The sequence below is a fragment of the Dama dama genome, chromosome 21 (genome assembly GCF_033118175.1).
Source record: "Dama dama isolate Ldn47 chromosome 21, ASM3311817v1, whole genome shotgun sequence".
NCBI classification, from domain to species: domain Eukaryota; kingdom Metazoa; phylum Chordata; class Mammalia; order Artiodactyla; family Cervidae; genus Dama; species Dama dama.
The window spans coordinates 16,542,596-16,564,587 of NC_083701.1; the positions used below are offsets into that span (position 1 = coordinate 16,542,596).

The 21,992-nt window shown below is 43.0% G+C and overlaps 1 protein-coding gene across 2 annotated transcripts in view; it reads right to left on the reverse strand.

Moving 5' to 3' along the window:
• The window catches only part of FER1L6 (fer-1 like family member 6), a 169,563-nt gene extending 148,960 nt beyond the window's left edge, over positions 1–20,603 (reverse strand). Inside the window, exon 1 of one of the 2 annotated variants that reach the window (XM_061123247.1) lies at positions 20,504–20,603. In XM_061123247.1, the coding sequence (XP_060979230.1) occupies positions 20,504–20,526 (23 nt within the window). In that variant the 5' untranslated portion in view covers positions 20,527–20,603. The remainder of the gene's footprint in view (positions 1–20,503) is intronic. The other variant, XM_061123246.1, reaches the window with a different exon arrangement.
• Positions 20,604–21,992: the final 1,389 nt, after the last annotated feature.

Here is a 21,992-nt window from a genome sequence, read left to right on the forward strand (position 1 = left end):
CACTGGAACTTGCAGTATCATGCTGTTTCAAGAAGTCAAGTTTAGAAAGGATAAAAATAAATAAAAAGAAGGCATTTTGGTGGGTCAAATGTCTCAGAAGTTATGGCCTGTAGTGGGCTGAATGGTGGCACCCCAAAAGATATATTCACATTCTGAAACCTGTGACTGTGCCCTTATTTGCAAAAAAAAAAGGGGGGGGGGAGGAACCTATGAAGATGTAATTAAATTCTGGATTACCCCCATGCTGTGCAGCGCTAAGTCTCTTCAGGAGTGTCTGACTCTTTGGGACCATAAGGACTGTAGCCTGCCAAGCTCCTCTGTCCACGGGATTTTCCAGGCAAGAATATTGGAGTGGGTTGCCATGCCCTTCTCCAGGGGATCTTCCTGACCTAGGGATTGAACCCACATCTCTTGCATCTCCTGCATTGGCAGGCGGGTTCTTTACCACTAGTGCCACCTGAGAGTGGGGACTAAATCCAATGACAAGTGTCCTAACAAGAAACAGAAAAGGAGAAGATGCACAGAGAAGGCCATGTGAAGACAGAGAGATTGGAGTGATGTGGCCACAAGCCAAGGGACACCTAGAGATACCAGAAGCTGGAAGAGGAAGGATTCTCTCCCAGAGCTTTCAAAGGGAGCATGGTCCTCTCAGCACCTTGAATTCAGACTTCCGGCCTCCAGACCTGGGAGAGGATACTTTTCTGTTGTTCTAAGCCTCCCAGTCCGTGGTCATTTGTATGGCAACCTCAAGGAACTGACCCACTACCCTTTGTTACTTCCTCTGGCACTTCCAAAAAAAAAAATTTATTTATTTGGGTTGTACTGGGTCCTAGTTGTAGTGTGTGGAATCTAGTTCCCTGATCAGAGATGGAACCCAGGCCCCCTGTGTTGGGAGCTCAGTCTTACCCACTGGGAAGTCCCCTCTTGCACTTCTTGATGGCGCCACAGGAAAGGAGAAAAATGTTGGGTTCTTTCTACTGATCCCTCATGGGAAAGACTGAGAGGTTGATGCCTATGGACCAGGCAGTGACGCAAGAGTCTCTGAGAGACAGGACAGGAAGACACGGGGTGGGGAGAAGATTTTGCAAGTGAGGACTGAGCCGGTTACCTAGTAACTCACAAGGCAACCTCATTCAAGAGCCCCAGCAGAGCCCTCACTGTCCCCAAAGAAATGGTCTGTGGCTCAGGGGTTCACAGGTGGGGCACAGGTTTCCTGAGGCACCCCTTCTTCCCTTTTTGATCATCGTGAACTTGACCCCAATCAGAAGTAAGTGTGTCAAGATCCCTGAGCCCCAACCTCAGGTGTTATAGATGGGGAAAGTGACGACTAAAAAGGTGACGTGGTCTGAGGTCACACAGCCAATCATGGAACCATCAGAGCCGGAACCTCGCCTCCTGATCCCTGATCCTTTCAAAACTTGCAAAACCTCCCCCCCTTGTCTGATCTGTTCTTCACAGAAGAAGATCTGTAGCATCTCTGATCTGAGCTCAATAGCTCCAGGGTCCCTCAAGGATTCTCCAGCTAAAACTCACATTTCTCCTTCTAGAATTTAAGTTTATTCCTCCTTATTTGCAGAACGACAGTCTCGCCTTGCGGCTGCTATGTCTGACTCAGATACAAGTACACATCATAACAGCAGAAGTCAGCTGGCTACACAGTAGACAGTCATAAAGGTTTGTTGATTGTTCATCACAAGGAAAAACCCAGAGCTTTATTTCTCTGCTATTACTTCTGCTGTTTTGTCTCTCTGCTCTGACCACCTTTCTTTGGCAACTTGACTGGAACATGACCCTTCCTCAGGGTCTCTGCACATGGTCTTCTCTGTACCTAGAATCCATATGCCCTCACACACCTCTTCACCCTATTGACTCCATCCCGCCCCTTAGAAGGATGCTGCTTAACATCCCATATATTCCCCCCTCTCCTCCTCCTCAGCAGGTCCTCGTGTTTCTCATGCTTTTTCTTTTCAACTCTTATCATAGTTTGTCATTTTATTTTTACATGGTTTTTTTTTCACATGCATCCCTTAGACCACTAAGGTAGAAACTCTCTCTAGTTGATTCCTGCGCCCAGCACATCTAATTCACTCATTGGTTCATTCCACAAACATTTGAATGCTGAAAATGCTGAGTTGGTACAAAGCAATGTAGAAAGAAGGAACAGAAAAAACTGTGAGTTCTCAGGAAATAGAACCAAACAGATGAGCTACAGTCAGCTCCTTAAGAAATTACCCAGTCACACTTCACCCCCACTATCCAGTTCCCTCATTCCTGTGCTTGCCCCTTAAACATTTTAGCCCCAACAGATTCTTCTCCAAAAGGGGGAAAGGATGAGTTGGTAAAACTCAACAGGTTCAATAATGTAACTGATAGACAACTCTAGGAAATGAACTTCAGAGGAGTGATGCTGTAAAGTTATCTAAAAAGAAGATTGGGAATTGTCTTTCAGTCAGCTTCTGAATTATTTTAGAAATTCTCAAAAGAAAGGCTATATTGCAAAACAAGAAGGTTATGAAACTCTCCTCCAGCCTTCCCCACTCTGGGAAGAATAATGCCCTTTGCACGAAGCTGCTATGTCAATTCCAAATACAAGGGCAGATCTTATCAACAGAAATCATCCTCCACCCTCCCTCCTGCCATGTGGCCTTCTGCCAGAGGGAATACATTTCAGTGTCTACAATCATTATCCCACATACCATCTCAGTCATGGAGTGTTTCCTTGGAGGACTCTCAAAAGTTGTTATCATGATTCAACAAACATTTACTCATTACCTATTAGATGCCCAGCACTGCAGTGGGCCTGTGGGAAATACAGAGCAACCTGGGAAAGACAATGTGTTGTGGTCAAGGAGCACAATGACTTTTTAACAGCTAATACATTTGAAATGGCTTCGTTCACTCCATTGTAATATTATTTTCTATTTCTAGAGTGCTTCACAGATTACAAAGAACTTTTACACACAGCTGTGTGTCACAGCAGTTGTGTGACATATAAAGGTTTCCCTCCTCGTTGACAGATTAACCATTTTGTTTTCAGAGCCTGGAATGACTGACTCAAGTTTGCACAGTTAAAAATGGCCAAAACTGGAAACCATGGTAGTCATGAAAAAATGCCACTCAGATCTCTGGCTGCATGAAGCATAGTTCACAGACAGCCCCAGCTCCTGTACCTCTGATTCACTGCTGTGTCACACTGAGACCAGGCTACCCAGCAAATGACTAAGCACTGCAAGTGAGCTAGTCCTACAAGACATGGTACTCTTCTAATGGATGACTTGAGTCACAAGAGTCCCTATTGGCCTGGAGGAAATGTCTTTTAGAAGATTCTTCCTATCCAATTCCCCTTCCTTCCTGCTCTTCATCACAGGAGTCAGGTTTGCATCATAGCCTGAAAACTCTCTGCCTTCTGGTACTTCTTCCTCTTCATCCTTCCCATGCATCAGTGCTAAGTTGCTTCCAGTCGTGTCCGACTCTTTGCAACCCTATGGACTATAGCCCACCAGGCTCCTCTGTCCATGGGATTCTCCAGGCAAGAATACTAGAGTGGGTTGCCATGCCCTCCTCCAGGGGATCTTCTTGATCCAGGGATCAAACCTGTGTCTCTTTCATTGGCAGGCATATTCCTTACCACTAGCACCACCTTGGGAAGCTCTATCCTTCCCATATGCTTCCCAAATAAATGGGGGTTTTTTGGACACACCAAGTGACATGCAGCATCTTAGTTCCCTGACTGGGGCTTGGACACCAGCCCCCTGCAGTGAAAGTTCAGAGTCCTAACCCCTGGACCACCAGAGAATTCCCTTTCCAAATAAATCTTGATCACACCAATGCCATCTTGGAATCTGCTCTTTGGAGGACCCACTCTAACAGACTCTAAATTTAGATCTTATCATTCAGAACTGGACCTTCCACAAATAAAGAGATTTCATTTTGAAATACATTTGGAAAATTCTAAAATGGCCCATTTTACAAGACTTAGATTCAAAAATAATACACTTAGATGAAATAAGACTCCTCAAAAGCAAAAGAGAACTGCAAAGTAGTTCTCAATTTGATTTGACAGCAAAACTTTTTAAGTCAGTTTCCCTGAATTGGTGACTGAAATATTGGAGCTCAGATCACAGTTTGAGAAATCCTGCTAATAAGTAGACACCCTCCAACAAATTGACACCTATTGCCTTCTCCATCAGCATTATTTAGAAGCCTCAAAATGATGGTTTGATATTCCCTTCCTTTGCTGTGTCCAAATGGATGACAAAAAGTGGGAGGAAAAAGCAAGGAACCCAGGAAAATCTCAAGCAATGTAATCTTCCCTGGAAGAGTAGGAAATTCATTATCCTTTATATTAAAGCTTTGCTCCTATTTTTAGCAAATGGTGTGATTTTGATTTCTTAAAATAGGTGTCATCTTTAAGAGATGGGTGAACTGAGTAAAATAAACATAAGCAGTGGATTCTTTTTTTATCACTTTCTCTTTTCTTCTTTAAATTAGAATATAATTGCTCTACAATGTTGTGTTAGTTCCTGCTATACAATGAAGTGAACCATCTACATGCATCTCCTCCCTGCTCAGCCTCCTTCCCACCCACCCGCCACCACCCCACCCCTCTCGTCATCACGGAGCGCAGAGGTGAGCTCCCACTCGCTACTTCACACACAGTAGTGTAAATGTGTCAGCGCTACCCTCCCGGTTTGTCCCACCCTCCCCTTCCTCAACTGCATCCACATGTTAGCTCTGCACATCTGTATCTCTGTTTCTGCCCTGGAAAGCCGTTCACTTGTACCGTTTTTCTAGATTCCACATATATGTGTTAATATACAATTCTAAACTATCTATAGATCTTAATACTGGACCTATTATTGTGGGTATTACCCTATTGTTTTAATTGATACCAAATGTTTCCACTCAGTGTTGAAAGTCATTAATTGTACCTCAACTCCCTTGTGGCTCAGCAGCTAAAGAATCTGCCTGCAGAGTGGGAGACCTGGGTTTGATCCCTGGGTTGGGAAGATGCCCTGGAGAAGGGAAGGGCTACCCGCTCCAGTATTCTGGCCTGGAGAATTCCATGGACTGTATAGTCCATGGGGTGGTAAAGATTTGGACATGACTGAGTGACTTTCACGTCACCCCTTCATGATTCAACAACTGAATGAAAAGGAAATAAATCCACTGTTACAAATTGTGCTACAGTTTTTCTGTAAACTTCCTGGAGATGCAGCAGCTCAGTACATTGGAAGCTTAGTAGGAAAAGATATTGATTTCTATGTACCAAGCAGGTGTTCCCTGTGTAAACAGTTAGGTGAGAGTCATCTGAAAGGGCACATCAGAGTCGCTGAGGGACAAGAGACCTAACATGAGTCTACGTGGGATTCAGTCTTCTTGAATTCTCCAAGTGTTCCTTCTTCTCCCTCCTTGAGATGTACTGTAATGAAAAGAAATGTTCTTGGCAAGACAGAAAGGGGAAGCCAACTAACTGCTTTTGATTACCTGTCATTGAAATAGGAAACAGAAACTCGATTTTGAAACCTATGAGTCAACAGAAGTCACCAGGTGGAGGAATATAGAGAAATGAGCTCAGGGTAGCAGGAATCAGTTGAAGCAGAGATGGAGTAGATGAGTCTACAGAATGAAGGAGCAAGAAGGAGCCAGAGGAAACCTCCTAATGTCCAAGGGCTGATGGGAACCCTGAAGAGCGCAACAGTTCCTGAGCAATGCTCCCATCCCTAGAAGGGGCGGGGGCGCGGGTGGCACGCTGTAGACATTTCTGCTCATCCCCAAGGCTGCTTGCTGGAATCGACTCCACATGTAATTATCATGATAAGAATAAGAATAAAAACAATGACAGGACTTCTCTGGTAGTCCAGGGGTTAAGAAATCGCTTGCCAATGCAGGCGACATGGGTTCAATCCCTGGTCCGAGAAGATCCCAAATGCCTCAGGGCAACTACTGAGCCTGCGCCCCCTAGAGCCTGTGCTCCGCAGCGAGAGAAGCCATCACAATGAGAAGCCGGTGCACTGCAACTAAACAAAGGCCGTGCGCAACCAAAAATAATAAATTTAATTTAAAAAGGAATAATGGCTGGGACTTACCTGGTGGTCCAGAGGTTAAGAATCTGGCTTGCAGTGCAGGGGAAGCCTGCTCTATACTTGGTCAGGGAGCTAAGATCCCACATGCCATGAAGCAAGTAAGCCCCCGTGCCCCAACTAGAGACCATATGCTGCAATAAAAGATCCCATGTGACACAATGAATGAAGATCCTGTGAGCCAACGCAGCAGAATAAATACATATTTAAAAGAAAAAAATTTAAAAATAATAATGGCAATTATAAATTTGAGCATTTTCATATGCCAGGAACTGTGGCAAACACTTTTATACTCTTCTTTCATCCTCAGGACAACTCTGTAAAGTATCTACCACTGTCTCTATTTTACAGATAAAGAAACAGATATCAGAGAGCTTAAGCTGATTTGCCCAGGATCAGCCATCCTGCAGCTAGCCAAGAGTTGACTCTGAACTTCCGCTCTTAACGTCCACACTTCACTGCTTCTCTATCCCATATTCAATATATCCATAAGACACAGTCCACCACTGGGGGTAACCTGCCTGTTATTGCATTCTGTGCAATTAAAAAAAAACCTAAGTCACAGTTAAACTGCATAGCAGAGGGGAATCATAACCAAAACTGGCTAGAAGACAAGTGTCTTTCTGGAAAATACTATTACGTTGTAACAGTCCCAGGAGAAACATACCATCCTCATTCCACTACTGCTGTACAGTGAAAAATGGATGACTCTGACTCCATGTAACTAAAATTCTCATAGATTGAAAGTGCATTTGAGAACAGTTGCTATCACCCTTGATTTCTTCCCAAGCATACTGAAAAGCTCTTAGAGGAGAGACGAGATACATTTCACTTTTCTTGCCCCCATCATCCCATCCATTGTAGGCATCCAATTAATATTATATAGAAAGTTTTGAAACACTGATAGATTACCTGTGTCTGCAAGAGGCAAGACAAAGGAGAACAGTAGTGTGTGTATTTGCTGACTCAAGTCCTAAATATCCCCAGGAAGCTGACTTTCTAAAGCTTGAACACTACCCATCTGTTTTATTAATAGTCACTCTCTTCTCCTAACAATGGGAAGACCAGAAAATGCGAGGCGGTTGGGTCCAAGTGAATGGATGTCACAGCACCCTCATTTTGCTTAGAAAATTCACCACCATTTATTGAAAAGATCAGGCTGCAATCAGCTTTTATTTTAAAATATCAATGCACTTTCCAGACTCAAAGGGCAACATCATAATTAACTAAGTTGATAATACTAAAGGGCTTTGAGCCTCTATGTTTAAAAAGTAGGGCACCATACTATGGGCTCGAAAGTAGCTGGTTTTCATCTCTTCCCCAGGACCTGGCCTTCTCATCAAACTTGAGGAGTGTGGGCCAACTTCTGAGCTTCTGTCCTTGAAACAACTGGGAGGGTTCAGAGCAATTTTAAAGTGTGTGGGCAGTTGACTTGGGACATCCCAGTTGGCACGCATCCTAGTGTAATCTCATAAGGTCATTGGTGACATGGCCACTGGCTCCTTCCAACCAAGTGGTTCTTCTTCCCATTCTCATACACAGGTCTATTGCTGGCTTTCCACACACTCAACTGGCATTGCAAAGTTCTTTAAGGGATGCTTGCCAAGTGACATACAAACTGTCTAGAAGTCTCTGACCCAAAATGTCTCTGCCTTGAAGAAACATTTTGACATTTGACCTTTTTTTTTGCATTAGCCAGTTTGGGAGATTTTTTTCATCTCATCACCTTCTCTATTTTCCTTTTGTTGTCTCCCTTTACTGAGGATCCTCATCTCTACAGATATGAGAGTAGAAGACATTTGCTTACTAAGTTGCTTCAGTTGTGTCCGACTCTTTTTGAGACCCTGTGGACTGTAGTCCTCCAGGCTCCCCTGTTCATGGGATTCTCCAGGCAAGAATACTGGAGTGGTTTGCCATGACCTCCTCCAGGAGACCTTCCTGACCCAGGGATTGAACCCATATCTCATTATGTTTCCTGCATTGGCAGGCAGGTTCTTTACTACTAGCACCTGTTTAAATTGGTGCAAAGCAAAGAGATAATTTTATAACTGGTTTGCTGCTCTCCTGGTGTCATTTGGGAAACAAGGGTTCAAATCCCTGGATGAAATCGTTTTCCTTGTGGCTTTAATTACCATATGCTTCCCGTCTCCCATCACCATGGATACGTACCAGGGGTCATGTTGACCAGTTGGCCACGAGTCTGCACTTGCCTGAGCTCACAGGTCTGCCCATTACCAGTAGCATCTACCCTCAGCTGCCTCTCACAGAAAGCAGTGACTTTTCTGGGACCCATTTCTGGATCTTCAGTGACCAATAGGACCAGACCAGAACCTGCTGGGTTTTTGCCAAAGTTCTAGGATGTGTTTGCCAGTGTTGAAGCTGGGCAATTATTTTTACCTTCTTGCTTTTCTAACATAATCACAAGAAGTTAGATAGGAACCTGGAAAGTCTCATTCCAGAAAGAAAGAAACTACTCAAAAAACTGATGGGGGCATGTGGAAAGGACACAGGAGTCAACCTGAAGGGGCTTTCTCTGGAAAAATAGGAGACAATTTGAGTATCAAAATCAGTAACAGGAATGGATTATAACACATTAGATGACAATACAAAAACCCATGTTAATACTGAAAAGGGGAAGGGCTAGATGAAGAAGAAAGAGAGGAAATCTCTTTTTATACTCAGAGTAACAATAGAAAATAAGATTTTCATCCCTAGGATGCATGCTCAGTTGCTCAGTCATGTCCAACTCTTTGAGATCCCATGGACTATAGCCTGCCAGGCTCCTCCGTCCATAGACTTCTCCAGGCAAGAATACTGGAATGGGTTACCATTTCCTTCTCCAGGGGACCTTCCTGACCCAGGGATCAAGCACACATCTCCTGCATTGCAGGTAGATTCTTTACAGTCTGAGCCACCAGGGACCATAATTAGCTAAGAGTGATCACTTAGAGTGATCACTAATTAGCTAAGAATCATCAGTGAAGGCTAAAACCTTTTCCCACGTCCCCTAAATCTGTGCTTATCCCACCAGCCTGCTGAATGCGCCCTGTGTCTGTAACTAAGAAACAGTTCACTACTCTCCTCTCCACAACTGCCCACGCTTAATGGGTTAAGTCCCTGCTCTATTGAGATTACAAGAATCTCTAAGGAGAGAAAAAGACAGTAATATTTCATAGCACACAATGAATTGTTGAGGATGCCATGTGAAATTTGTGTATGGAAAGTGCCTTCCTAGGTGCTCTTCAATTTCATCCTTAAAAAAAATCGTCTCTGCAGCTCCCCAGACAGACCTTTTCCTGTGGTGGCCTTTGGAAGTGGATTTGACAGTTGGCAAAGGGATTCACAAATGGTTTTTAACCCGAATCCTGCACTATTAACTACCTTTTATCTTTGTAACTCAGGATTTATTTTCTCACAGCAGGTGTGTACACAACAAAGGAATGTCAATGGAGCCAAGAGAGGTCTAGACACCCTACCCACAGATCGGACCCACAGTAAACACCTCTCTAAATCACATGAAGAGGAAGTGGATGAAAAGGGAGCTGGTTCTTGGGAATAAACTCCTACAAGCCTCTTTGTTAGCAAGGAGGGCAGGCTGGGGTCAAACTCGTCCACTGACCAAGTGTGCAAAGTGTAGGTGGGGCTTTTTCTACACAAAGCTCTGGTTATTCAGGAGGGCAGCCACTCAGGAAGTTCACAGATTCCCAGATTAAGCGCTCATTAACAAATCATTTTCTGGGACTTCCCTGGTGGTCCAGGGGTTACGAATCCGGCCTGCCAGTGCAGCGGTCCCTGTTCAATCCCTGGCGGGAGAATTCAGGTTCCACATGCCAACTAAGTGCCTCAACTGGAGAGCCTGTGCGACCCAACTAAAGAGAAGCCCAGGCACCACAATAGAAGATCTGCGTGCCGCAGCTGAGACCCAGAAAAGTCAAAGCTAAAAGTTAAACAATTAAAAAATAAAAACAATCTTTTAAAAAACAACTTCCTCATAGAACGCATTTAAGAAGAGACAGGGAAAATGCCAGCAAGGCCTCAGGATCCTCAGTGAAAGTGACCATCAGGGCGAGAACCAAGAACCACTGTGGCGGGGGTGAGGCTGGGTATCGTCTGAGAACTGTCTCCCACATCAGCCTCAAAGAGGAAGAAGCTCAATCCACACCTCTTCACAAAGGCAGAATGAGACAGGACTTCAGACTGGGTCATTGAAAGGCCTTCTCAAATTGCTAAAAGTGAGACCAGTAAGAACGGCGTCTGTTTGCCGAGGTGAGTCTTACCACTTTCCTGGCACTCTTATACGCGCACCATTGCAGCTTCTTCCAAGTGACCTCTGAAGGGGCTGTCCTTTCTATTTTAAAGGAGGATAAATAGAATAAACAAAGTCCAATATTCTGTTAGTTTCAAAAAGTATTTTTTAAATAATACAGGAAAAAATAGAGAAAAAATAATATTAAAATAAATATGAACACATGTAAGTCTATGGCTGATTCATGTCAATGTATGGCAAAAACCACTACAATATTGTAAAGTAATTAGCCTCCAACTAATAAAAATAAGTGAAAAAAAAAAAAATAAAACTCTTAAAACAAAAAAATAAATAAATAAATAAATAAAAAATAAAGATGAGAAAACTGCTCGGGCCTAGAGATCTGCCTGGTGGGGATCACTCAGACATTTAGTGCTGGAAAGGGAATTCAAACCCAGGCAGCCAGGCCTTCGTGGAGTCCACGAGCTTAGTCACCGCGCCCTCCAAGTCACGAGTGTCCCTCACTCACTGTGAGGCTCTGCCTCCTTCTCTGACTTCAAGGCCCTGCTCAAATGAATGGCTTCTTCCTCTCCTTCAGAGGACACGTATAAATACAAACATAAATGTAATACAATCTCTTAGGGCATTGTTAGTTCATTTTTTCTTTTTTAAAAAATATTTTATTTTAGGAGTTGTTCAAATGTCCTTTTTTATGTTACTTTGTGTTGTGAGTTTTTTTTAATTACTAATTATTTATTTGACTGCACCAGGTCTTGGCTGTGGCACAGAGGATTTTTGATCTTTAGCTGTGGCATGCAAACTCTAAGTTGCAGCATGTGGGGCCTAGTTTCCTGACTAGGGATCGAACTCAGACCACTTGCCTTGGGAGCTCAGAACCTTAACTACTGGACCACCAGCAAAGTCCCTTCATTGATTCTTTATAGACACCAAGGATACAAAACACACAAAATATGAAGCCAGGGAGGGAGGGAGATATGGTTATAAAAATGTAAAAGGTCAGCCCATGGGCTCCTCATAGTGATGGAACAGTTCTGTATCTTAACTGTGGTGTCAGATCACAACCCAACACAGGTGATACAACTGTATAGAGCCAAACACACACTCTACACACACACACACACACACACACACACACAAATGAGTACAAGTAAAACTTAGGAAGGCTGAGTATAATCAGTGGATTGTTTCAAAGTCGATAGACTAGTTGTGATATTGTACTATAGTTTTGCAAGATATTACCTTTGGGGAGACTGGGTAAAGGGTACATGAGATCTCTCTGTGTTATTTCCCATAATCACGTGTTATCTTCACTTCTCAACAGCCTACAATTGTCTCAATAAAAATTTCAATTAAAAAAAAAAGAAGGAAAATAATGCCACCTAGTAGAATACATATATGCACAGGCCTGAGGATAGAAATGACTCAGTGTGTACATGCTTATCTTGCCCGCTAGACAGTGGTATCAGTGAGGGTGGGGACCACGTCTTTTATAAAATCGCAGCCCTAGGAGGAAATGGCTAAGTAGGTAGAGCTCCCTTTCTTGCACTCCCTCTCTCTCTAGTTCTCACACTTGACTATATTTGAAGCTACCTTTCCTGGTGGCTCAGAGGTTAAAGTGTCTGCCTGCGTCTGCCTGCAATGTGGGAGACCTGGATTCGATTCCTGGGTCGTGAAGATCCCCTGGAGAAGGAAATGGCAACCCACTCCAGTACTCTTGCCTGGAGAATCCCGTGGACGGAGGAGCCTGGTGGGCTACAGTCCACGGGGTCTCAAAGAGTCGGACATGACTGAGAGACTTCACTTCACTTTCTACCCTCATCCCAAAGATGTTTGATGTTTTCCCTTCCCTGAATATCATCCATCAAGGGCATCTCTCAATACTATGTTTATAATCAAGATATAAATGAGAGAGGCAGCCTGGGGTAGTACATTTGCAGAGTGGAAGTAAGACCACAAGCCCTAGAAAGGGAGGTCCTGCCTCTATATTTACCAATTTAATCTTTCTCTGAATCAGACTCTCTTCCAAGAAAAGTATTATTTTCACACCTGTCTCTCACGTTGATATGAACTCTAGCAGGTAAGGAGGGCTGGCATCCTGAAAAGAATGTAAGATTCTGGAACCAAAAGAATTGAATTTGATTCTCAGTTCTACTACTTACTGGCTATGTGTTGGTGGATAAATCATGCAACCTCTCCAGTGTTCATCATCTTCAGTTATACTAAAACCTACCGTCCTTCCCTCATGTGTATATGGAAACACTCTGAAACCCCAGAACATCAAATAAAGGCCTGTGTAGCTCTGTCCAGTTCACCACCATCTCCTTAATATTGATATTTTTGCATGTGCATGGTACAGAATGGATACTTAATAAATATAGTTGGATGAATGTGTGGAAGAATTAAATCATGGGCCTCCAGTGAAACTGTATTCTTTATTTCAACCAGCTCCTAATACCTCACAAGCTAAGAACCTGGAACCTTTCCAGAAGATCTCTATCCTTAACCTCTTCATAGTTCGTCTTTTAAAGCCATTTCCTAAGGCCACTGTACATGACCTAGTGACTGAACAACAACAAAAAGTCCACGGGTGAGTCCCAAACTCATAGCCATTCATTGGTATTAAAACACCCTCCATTTCCCTTAGAAACATTCTACCTGGGTGTGCATCACTGTCTCTAGACTGCTGTTTTAAAACATAAATCAGTTGAAATAGATGATGGCTACTGGAAGAAAACCTGGCAAAGAGTCGTCTTCTACTGATGTCTTTCAACAGCTAAAATGAGATACATGTGAAAAAGCCATATTTCCTTCTCTTTTTTCTCATATTCCAATTGTATCAGTTGGATTTCTTAGCTGCAAATTACAGAAACACTCCCTGACTAGATTAACTAGAAAAGGAATGTGTTAAAGGATATGAGACAGTTTCAAATTCTCGGAAGTGAGAAGTGAAAATGAAGTCACTCAGTTGTGTCTAACTCTTTGCAACCCCATGGACTGTAGCCCACCAGGCTCCTCCATCCATGGGATTCTCCAGGCAAGAATACTGGAGTGTGTTGCCATTTCCTTCTCCAGGGGATCTTCCTGACCCAGGGATCGAACCCGGTCTCCCACATTGCAGACAGACTGTTTCCCGTCTAAGCCACAAGGGAAGCCCCAGATTCTCAGGGAAACTGGGAAAACCTTGAAGACTACAAAACCAGGAGTAATGCCTCACATCACAGGCAGCCCCTGGGTAGACCCCACCTCTGGGTACAGATACTTCAGCATACTCACCACACTGCAAACCAGAGGTACTGCCAGGAGCTCTGGTACTGCTCTCTCTGAGAAAATGGATATTTGGGGACTTGCCTGGTGGTCCAGTGGCTAAGACTCTGCACTCCCAAAGTAAGGGACCTGGGTTCAATCTCTGGTCTGAAAATAAAATCTCACATACTGCAGTGAAGAGCTGGTGCAGCAAAAATAAATAAATAAATAAGAGAATAGACTGTTTGCCCTTCCCCTCACCAGAATCATTCTACGCTGCACCTGTTTATTTGTGTCACTAGCTTTCAATTCAAAAATCTCAAGTTCATGCATCTGACTGTGCAGCTGGAGTCTAATGTCAGCATCCTAGCTGCAAGGGAAGCAGGTTTATTATGGGTTTTAACTTGGGAAGAATTTACAAATGGGAAAAGAAGATTAAAGGTGTAGAGCAGTTGAAAAGAAAAATATAGTCTCATTCCACCAATAATAAATAACTCCAATAAATCACCACCAGGCAGCAGTGATATTGGTTAATCCAAATATGACTTTTTGCTCTAAAAAACTGAACATGTTGGAATATTCATCAGTGAATTCATCTGTATACTTTGTATGCAAAGGTAAGCATTTAATGAGAATTTATGGAGAAATTTTGATGAGAAGACTTTTCAAATTCCATTAAAAGGTAATTTACAAATCAATGAACCTTTGATTCATATTCAAGTATTAATAGAGAAATTAATATTCTCTCTAACCCTTATCATCATTTGTAGCAATTACATAAGTAAAGCCCTGCATTATTCACAACATGAACTTTGCATACCTTTCCAGAAAGGGAAAAAGAAGTAGTGAGAAGAAATCTCATCAGACAACAACTTTATAAACAGGAATATATATATATACATAGAGAGAGAGGTGTAAGACAGCAGTCAGTAAAGCTTCATAAAGAACAAATCCTGTCAAAGTAACTCAGCTCTCTTGCCAGGGTAACTGCAGAACGTAGAAAAGAAGCGATAAATGTGATCTATGTTTATTTTGTCTGCATTTGGGATTCTGCCTTGAATAATGCAGGCATTAGTAAAGTAAGACAGTATCAGCCAGCCCACCCATCTACCAACCAGAAGTACAACTTTTGAAAAAGCATTAAAATAAGATCTCTACAGACATGAACGGTGCTTCCGTTCATCACAATCTTCCGATGTGAAGATTTTCAAAACATAGGCTGTTTAATACAGTCAAAGCCAAAAATTCAATTTCACAAATAAAAACTAGGTTGCCCTTCAGATATTTGAATAAAGAAATGTGACTTCTATCATTGAATCCTTACCACTCAGAGTTCAGTTGGTTTTCCCAAAGGATTAGTACAGATTTCATTTCCACTTACGAGTTCCAGTAGAGACCTAGAAATTTTTTTTCATCAATCCTCTTATCTCATGAATAACAAGACTCACTACTATGATGACTAGCCCTATCTTTCAGCCAAGCCATGAGTTGAATCTTCTATTTTCCCCAAAATGAGATTGGTTGTTAAAGTCTCATTATTGATGTCTGACTCACTTCTGTGATATAAAACTAAGCTCCCAAGAAGCTTGTCTTTTTCACTGCCTGCCATTTACTGATTATCCGTGACTCTAGGCAAATTGCAAAACTTCTCCAGACTCTTGCTTTCTTACCAGACATTTCCTCACCAGCTTTTGGAATAAACCTTGGGGGCAAATTTCTCCATCACCGTGTGGGAGTGATGATGGCCAAGAGCCACTACTCTTGGCGCATAAAGTAGAAACTCACTGCGCAGCAACCCCTTCCAAGGACAGGAAAAGACACGGCCGGAGGAGAACAAAGAGGGCAAGACAGGATGGGGGACAAGAGATCACAGCTGTTGTATTTTTGGAAACCAGAGCCAGGACACATGATTCAGAGGAAAAGAAGAGCTTTGGATGAGTCAGTCTGGGTTCAAAGCTGACTCTATCACCTTTTTTTTTTTTTTTTTAATATGGACCATTTTTCAAGTCTGTATTGATTTAGTTACAATATTGTGCTTCCATGTTTTTTTTGTTTTTTTTTTTTTTTTTTTTTTGGTTTTTTGGTCACAAGGCATGTGGGTTCTCAGCTTCCCAAGCAGGGATCAAACCCACACCCCCCTGCACTGGAACATGCTAAGTTGCCTCAGTCGTGTCTGACTCTCTGTGACCCTACAGGCTGTAGCCCTCCAGGCTCCTCTGTCCATGGGATTCTCCAGGCAAGAATACTGGAGTGGGTAGCCATGCCCTCCTCCAGGGGATCTTCCCAGGCCAGTCTAGTCTTGGTTCTTCATGACAACCCAGTGTCACCCTCCGAATCCTTGATTTTGAAGTGGATTACAACCCTCGGGGGCCAGACAGTGTGCCCATCCATTTACAGGAAGCCGCAGGGTCACAGAAGGATGCCAGAGCTGGCCGGAGCATACCCACTCTGAGCTGCGGTTCACACTGGCCACCCTGTGTCCCCCATGGACTGACCACCCCTTGCTGCCCTGGTTTTGCCCCATGCCTCACATTGAAGGGGCACTCATGAAGTATTTGTTGAATGAAAAGAATCTATTCATTCAACTGACTTTAAGCAGCACTCTCTAAGAGGTAACCTCAGTGAGGACGGTCCAACTATTTTTAAGGACTCCAAAACGAGGTCATTTCACTCACTTTCTCTGAAACTGCTTCCAACACTCAATGACCATTTCACCTAAAAGCATTCACTCTTTGGCTGTCTACTTTCTGGACTGTTCTATGATTGGGCCATGAGTTTGAAGTCCCATCAACCCAGCTAAGCCTCAAGCTTCCACAACTTCTCTTGCCCCATAATAGCCCCTGATACAAATACAGATTAAATTTTAAAAACCTTTGACCTCAGCCAGATTTTCATTTCTAGAAATTTATCCTGAGGATGCAATCATGCAACTTTGCCAATGAACAAAGTTGAACACACAAGGATGTTTATTATGGAATAATTACATTAGCCAAAAATGGGAAATAACTCAAATATTCATCAGCTTGAGGCTAATTAAATAAATGTATTTTTTGTATACAGTGGAGTACCAGGTATTCATTAAAAATGACAGGGCAATATGTACTCGTTGAATTGAAAAAGAACCACCATACAAGACCAAAGCACAAACTTGATTAGTTCAAGAAGAAAATGCAAGAAAAGGATTTAACTCTCACAGAATCTTGGTATGATATGAGAAAAGAAACCATTAAAGTCACAGTGCTTTTTAATATTAAACACTTCTTTTCAATCACCCACTGGATAATGGAATTTTCAGTGCATATTGATAATATTCAGAGGAAAAGTAGGTTACAGAGTGGCAAGTATAATACAATGTAGTCGATGTTTTTAAAAAATGCATATAAGCATAGAAAGATGCCTGAAGGGATTTTCATCAAAAAGATGAGTATTAGTCTCTGGGAAGCAGGATTGGGGTAATTTTGCTTTCATCTTTGTACCTTTTACTGTGTCACTTTACACTTTTATAAAGGCTGTGCATTACGTTTACAATCAGCAAAAATTGTAAGGTTCTTTTCATTTAGGGGAAAAAAAATCTATCTGGAACAAGAAGGCTCTTATCAAATACCAGTTAAATGGAAACTGACTCATAGTCTTTTGGTACAGGCAGGCTTATATAAATGACATGAATAGATGAAGAGCTAAAAGGCCTTCCTGGCTGCTAAATTATACCAAAATGCCCTAGTCTGCCGTCTGATTCAACACCACAGAAGAAACGTCTCTACTGATATCATGAGGACTCACCATCAGTGAAATCCTCCCCAGTTTTGAAAGGCTTGTGCTTTCAACATCTCATTCAACCTTCAAAACTAGATTCGTGACCAGTTTCCCAAACTGAACTCCCTAAATGTCTGTCTGGCCACCTTTAGGCAACATTTCCAGGTTGGGGATGCACAGTTGTCTGTTGGACGGATGAGCGGCAGTTGGATGGATGGGTGGACGGATGGATAACAGGAGTGAATTATTTTCCCTCTTTTACAGACAAGAAAACAGAGAAGCAGAGGTGAAGCGACATGGCTAGGGTGAAAGTGTTAGTCAATTATTAGCTCAAGGGTTGGCATCACTCCTGTGTATGGATACCTAATCAGCTCTCTTTTATCAAAAGCCACTCCCACCCCAAATCTTTCTTTAGGAGGAAACTCTTCACTATCACTGACAGACATATATCTGATAATCAGAGATGATGTTCAAAATGGCACGGGTATTGACCTGTCAAAGAGGCACTGGTGCAGGACCCTGGAGACCTCCTGCCTTGATCCGCATTAACCCATTAATTGCTGGATGTCAGTAGATCCTGGGTGTCAGGACATTCACTGGGTTCAAGATAGGAGCCCACTCAGCCACTGGTTTAGAACAATTTCATTATCTTACCAATAAATGCAGCCAAACACATGTATAAAGGTTGGATACGAACCCTGCCAAAAACCCTCCACAGCACTAAAGTGTTACTCCCCAAGTGAGAAACTCCACTCTCTCTCCACGCACAGCACGGCCCTTGCTCTGAGCACTATTTATAACTCCACTTGAAACCTTCATCCTGACACATCCAATTTGCATGCACAAATGAAATCAAATGTCATTATCCTCTTCTGAAAATTTTCCTGAGCCTGGCCATAGCAGAGGATCAGGGCAGGTCTATAGAGGGAAAGAATGACTATGATGGGAGAGAGGATGTGATATCAAAAAAAGAACTTCCCAGTCCAGTGGTTAAGACCCCACTTCAGGGCTGCACAGGTTCAGTCCTTGGTTGGGGAACTGAGATTCCACATGCAATGCAGCGTGGCCAAAAAAATAAAATAAAATAAAATCTCAAAAAGTACAAGACAGCCCCACAGAAGACCAGTCCATGCTTGAGCCCAGCTCTCCCTGGACACTCATATGCTGTGTATGTGCAATTTTGTTCCAGGCACCAGGTAAGATTCTGGAAGACAGGGTGTCCCTGACCTCAGTCTGCTCAGAGTTTCAGAAAGTAGCAGGAGAGACACTGGACGTAGCTGTTGTATAAATGGAAAGTGAGAGAGGACAAGAGCACTGTGAGAATTCAGAAGAGAGAGAGTTTCTTTCCCCCACAGGAAATCTAGGAGGGCTGCCTGAGGAAGGTGACCCCCACCTTGGTCTTCTTGAGAAACTGTGACAGTAACACTTGAGAAGGAAGGGAAATGTGCTATCAGGGGTCAACACAGGCCAGTGTGGAAGCAAACGTTATCTTTCAAGGCATTTACCAGGAAAATATGCAGGACAGACATTGCATGTACTTTGCTGAACTTGTCCTCTCAGAGCGATCATGCTTTCTCACCTCCCAGCTTCTACTCCTGCTGTGTCTTCTGCCTGGAACATTCTCTCACCTTCTCCACATTCAAGAATGTTGTTTACCAGTCACCCTCCCCTTCTCAGCTTAGATGCACTTTTTCTGAAAAGCCTTCCTTGATCCTCCAAAACGGATGAAATTTCTCTTCCCACCCGGGTTCCTACTCCTATCGTAATTTCACAGCACCCACATCATAGTCATCTATTTTGCTGTTCATCAATACCACTTATCTGTAAGTGCTCTGAGAGAAGATCTGGGTGATCCATGTGTGTGGACCCAGAACCTAGTAAAGAGCTGTACTCGTAACAGATATATTTAACAAATGATTGAGTTTTCAAAAATGATTCAGCAGCCCATTTGTATACCATTACCCCAAACCTGTCCCCAAGCAGAGCTGACGACGTGCTCAGATAATTCTACCAAGTTGCTTTGTAGATGAAATGATACAAATGTGCTTAGACCCCTTTTCACTGGCCCCAAGCATAATGAAGAACCAAGGCTTGTTCTATACACACGACTAACTTCCCCAAGGCCCTTGTGGCCATAGGGGTTCAGACTGAGCCCCAGCAAAACTCCCCAGGCAAGTCCAAGAATGAGACCATAGGACTGAAAAGACCGCACTTCTTATTTACAAACTGAGAGAAGAGACTTTGAGGCAAGAGAGGGCCAGAGCGAGAAAAGAAACCACAAGTTTAAGCTGGTTAGTGCACACGGGTTAGTGCAATTACATCAGGAAAGGTCCTGGTTTCCGAAAATACAAAGCATTTAACATTAACCCTTTATAGTTCCCCAGTGGCTCAGACTGTAAAGAACCTGCCTGCAGTGCAGGAGATCCGGGTTCGATCCCTGGGTCAGGAAGATCCCCTGGCGAAGGAAATGGCAATCTGCTCCAGTATTCTTACCTGCAGAATTCCATGGACAGAGGCCTGGCAGGCTACAGCCCATGGGATCACAAAGAGTCAAACAGGACTGAGCAGCCAACACTTTTACTTTCACTTTTCACCTTATGGCTCAGTTGGGAGACCTAAAGGAATTTTTCCAATGTTCAGAATGTTAACAATGGTTATCTCCAGTGATACTGAGTGACTTTTAAAATCCTCATAGCTTCTATATTTTCCAAGTTTTCTACAATGAATATGATATATTTTCTCATCAGAAGGGGAAAATTCTGTCTCTAAGGTGCATGTATGTACTCAGTCATGTCCAACTCTTTCTCACCTCATGGACTGTAGCTTGCCAGGCTCCTCTGTCCATGGAATTCTCCAGGCAAAAATACTGCAATGAGTTGCCATTCTCTTCTCCAGGAGATCTTCCTGACCCAGGTATCAAACCCATGTCTCCTGCATTGGCAGGCAGATTTTTTTTTACCACTTGAGCAGCCTGGGAAGCCCTTTAAGTGCATGGTCAGACCCAGCTGTCCTTTCTGGCCCACGAGCTTCCCCTCCTAAGCTTTAAGTCTCAGTTAATCTTTAAGGATTTTTTGAAGGGAGGCCCTCCTTCCCCAACCCCCGGCCCTTTGGCTCTGGTCACACCCAGAAACCTTGTTAGCAAAAGGAAATATATTACTTGGCTTTGGATGGCTTCTCCATTCTTCCTCTTCTTGGTGGCTCCTCTGGGCTAGGAGCTGGCAAAATCCTGGTGTCTGGCTTTATCCAGATCCTGGGCACAAGCTTCTGAGTTTCACAGTCAGCTGGCGGGTGAGGCTGTTTGGGGTGTGGCTGAATCAACACTCGCTGGCGTGCACGGCTATTCTCAAGCATCATGTTACCCAGTGTAATCAAAGGTGCAAAAGGAAACTGTCCCACGAAGAGTGGACCCATCCGTCAGACACACCTAGCGGCATGTGTCTTCAGTGACAGAACCAAAGGCTAAGTGCCTTCAAGCCTCAAGCTCATACTCTTCTAAGAGTTATGTTTCAAGACCATGGTGGTTCAAGTGCTAAAGAATCTGCCTGCCAACCCTGGAGATGCAGGTTCGATCCCTGGCTCGGGAAGATCCCCTGGAGGAGGAGATGGCAACCCACTCCAGTATTCTTGCCTGGAGAATCCCATGGACAGAGGCGCCTAGTGGGCTGCAACCCATGGGATTGCAAAGAGTTGGACATGACTGAGTATACACACACACACATACCATCTCATTGCAAGGACAACATATTACTGCGATCACTCAGGGAATTTCCCAGTGGTCCAGTGTTTAGGACTTCTCACTCTCACTACTGAGATCCCTGGTTGGTGAACTAAAATCCCATAAACTGCTCAGTGAGGCAAAAAAAATAAATAAACCACTCAGTTCTCCAAGAAAAGGCTATTTCTTCAACAATGAAATGTTTTATTATCAATACTGACCACTAGCACATGTGACTACCAAGAATTTGAAATGTGGTGAGTGCAACTGTGTACACTTTTAAAAATTAATTTAAATTTAAATGGCTACATGTGGCTAATGGCTATTGTTTTGGCCACTGCAGTTTAGGATCCCAAAATGTTAGACCTGGAAAGAACCCAATAAATCATCTGGATCTGTGATTCCCAACCTTTGTATCTGGGAGACCCATTCCTAATATTAAGGATGCATTCAGACCTTCCTCATATTAACAGAATGTGTAGTATCTTTTGTTAAGAACATTGTAATAACCCAAATGAACAAAAGTTCAAGAACATTTTAAATTACATTTTAATTAAGAAAATTATGATGATCAAAAGCAGTAAATATTCAGTAACAGTTTTAATGGCATTTTAATTAAGAAAAGCATAGTGGCCAAAATTAGCAAAATTTCAGTAATACTTTAAATTGCATTTCATAATTTACAACAGCATCCTTATACACATGTAATAGATGTATGTAAGGTGTGGTTTTGTTCAGCCTTCAGACTTGTCTAATGTATGGATTTCCAGACCTTCTCCAATAATTCCACAGCTCGTGATGACCGTTTCTGAGAGCGCACAATTCAATGTGCAAACCAGTGGTTTTATATAGCCCTAGTTTGAGAGAGAGAGAAAATGGAGCCCAAAAGAGAAGACCTGCCCAAATCACATAGCTAATAACCAATGGCGTT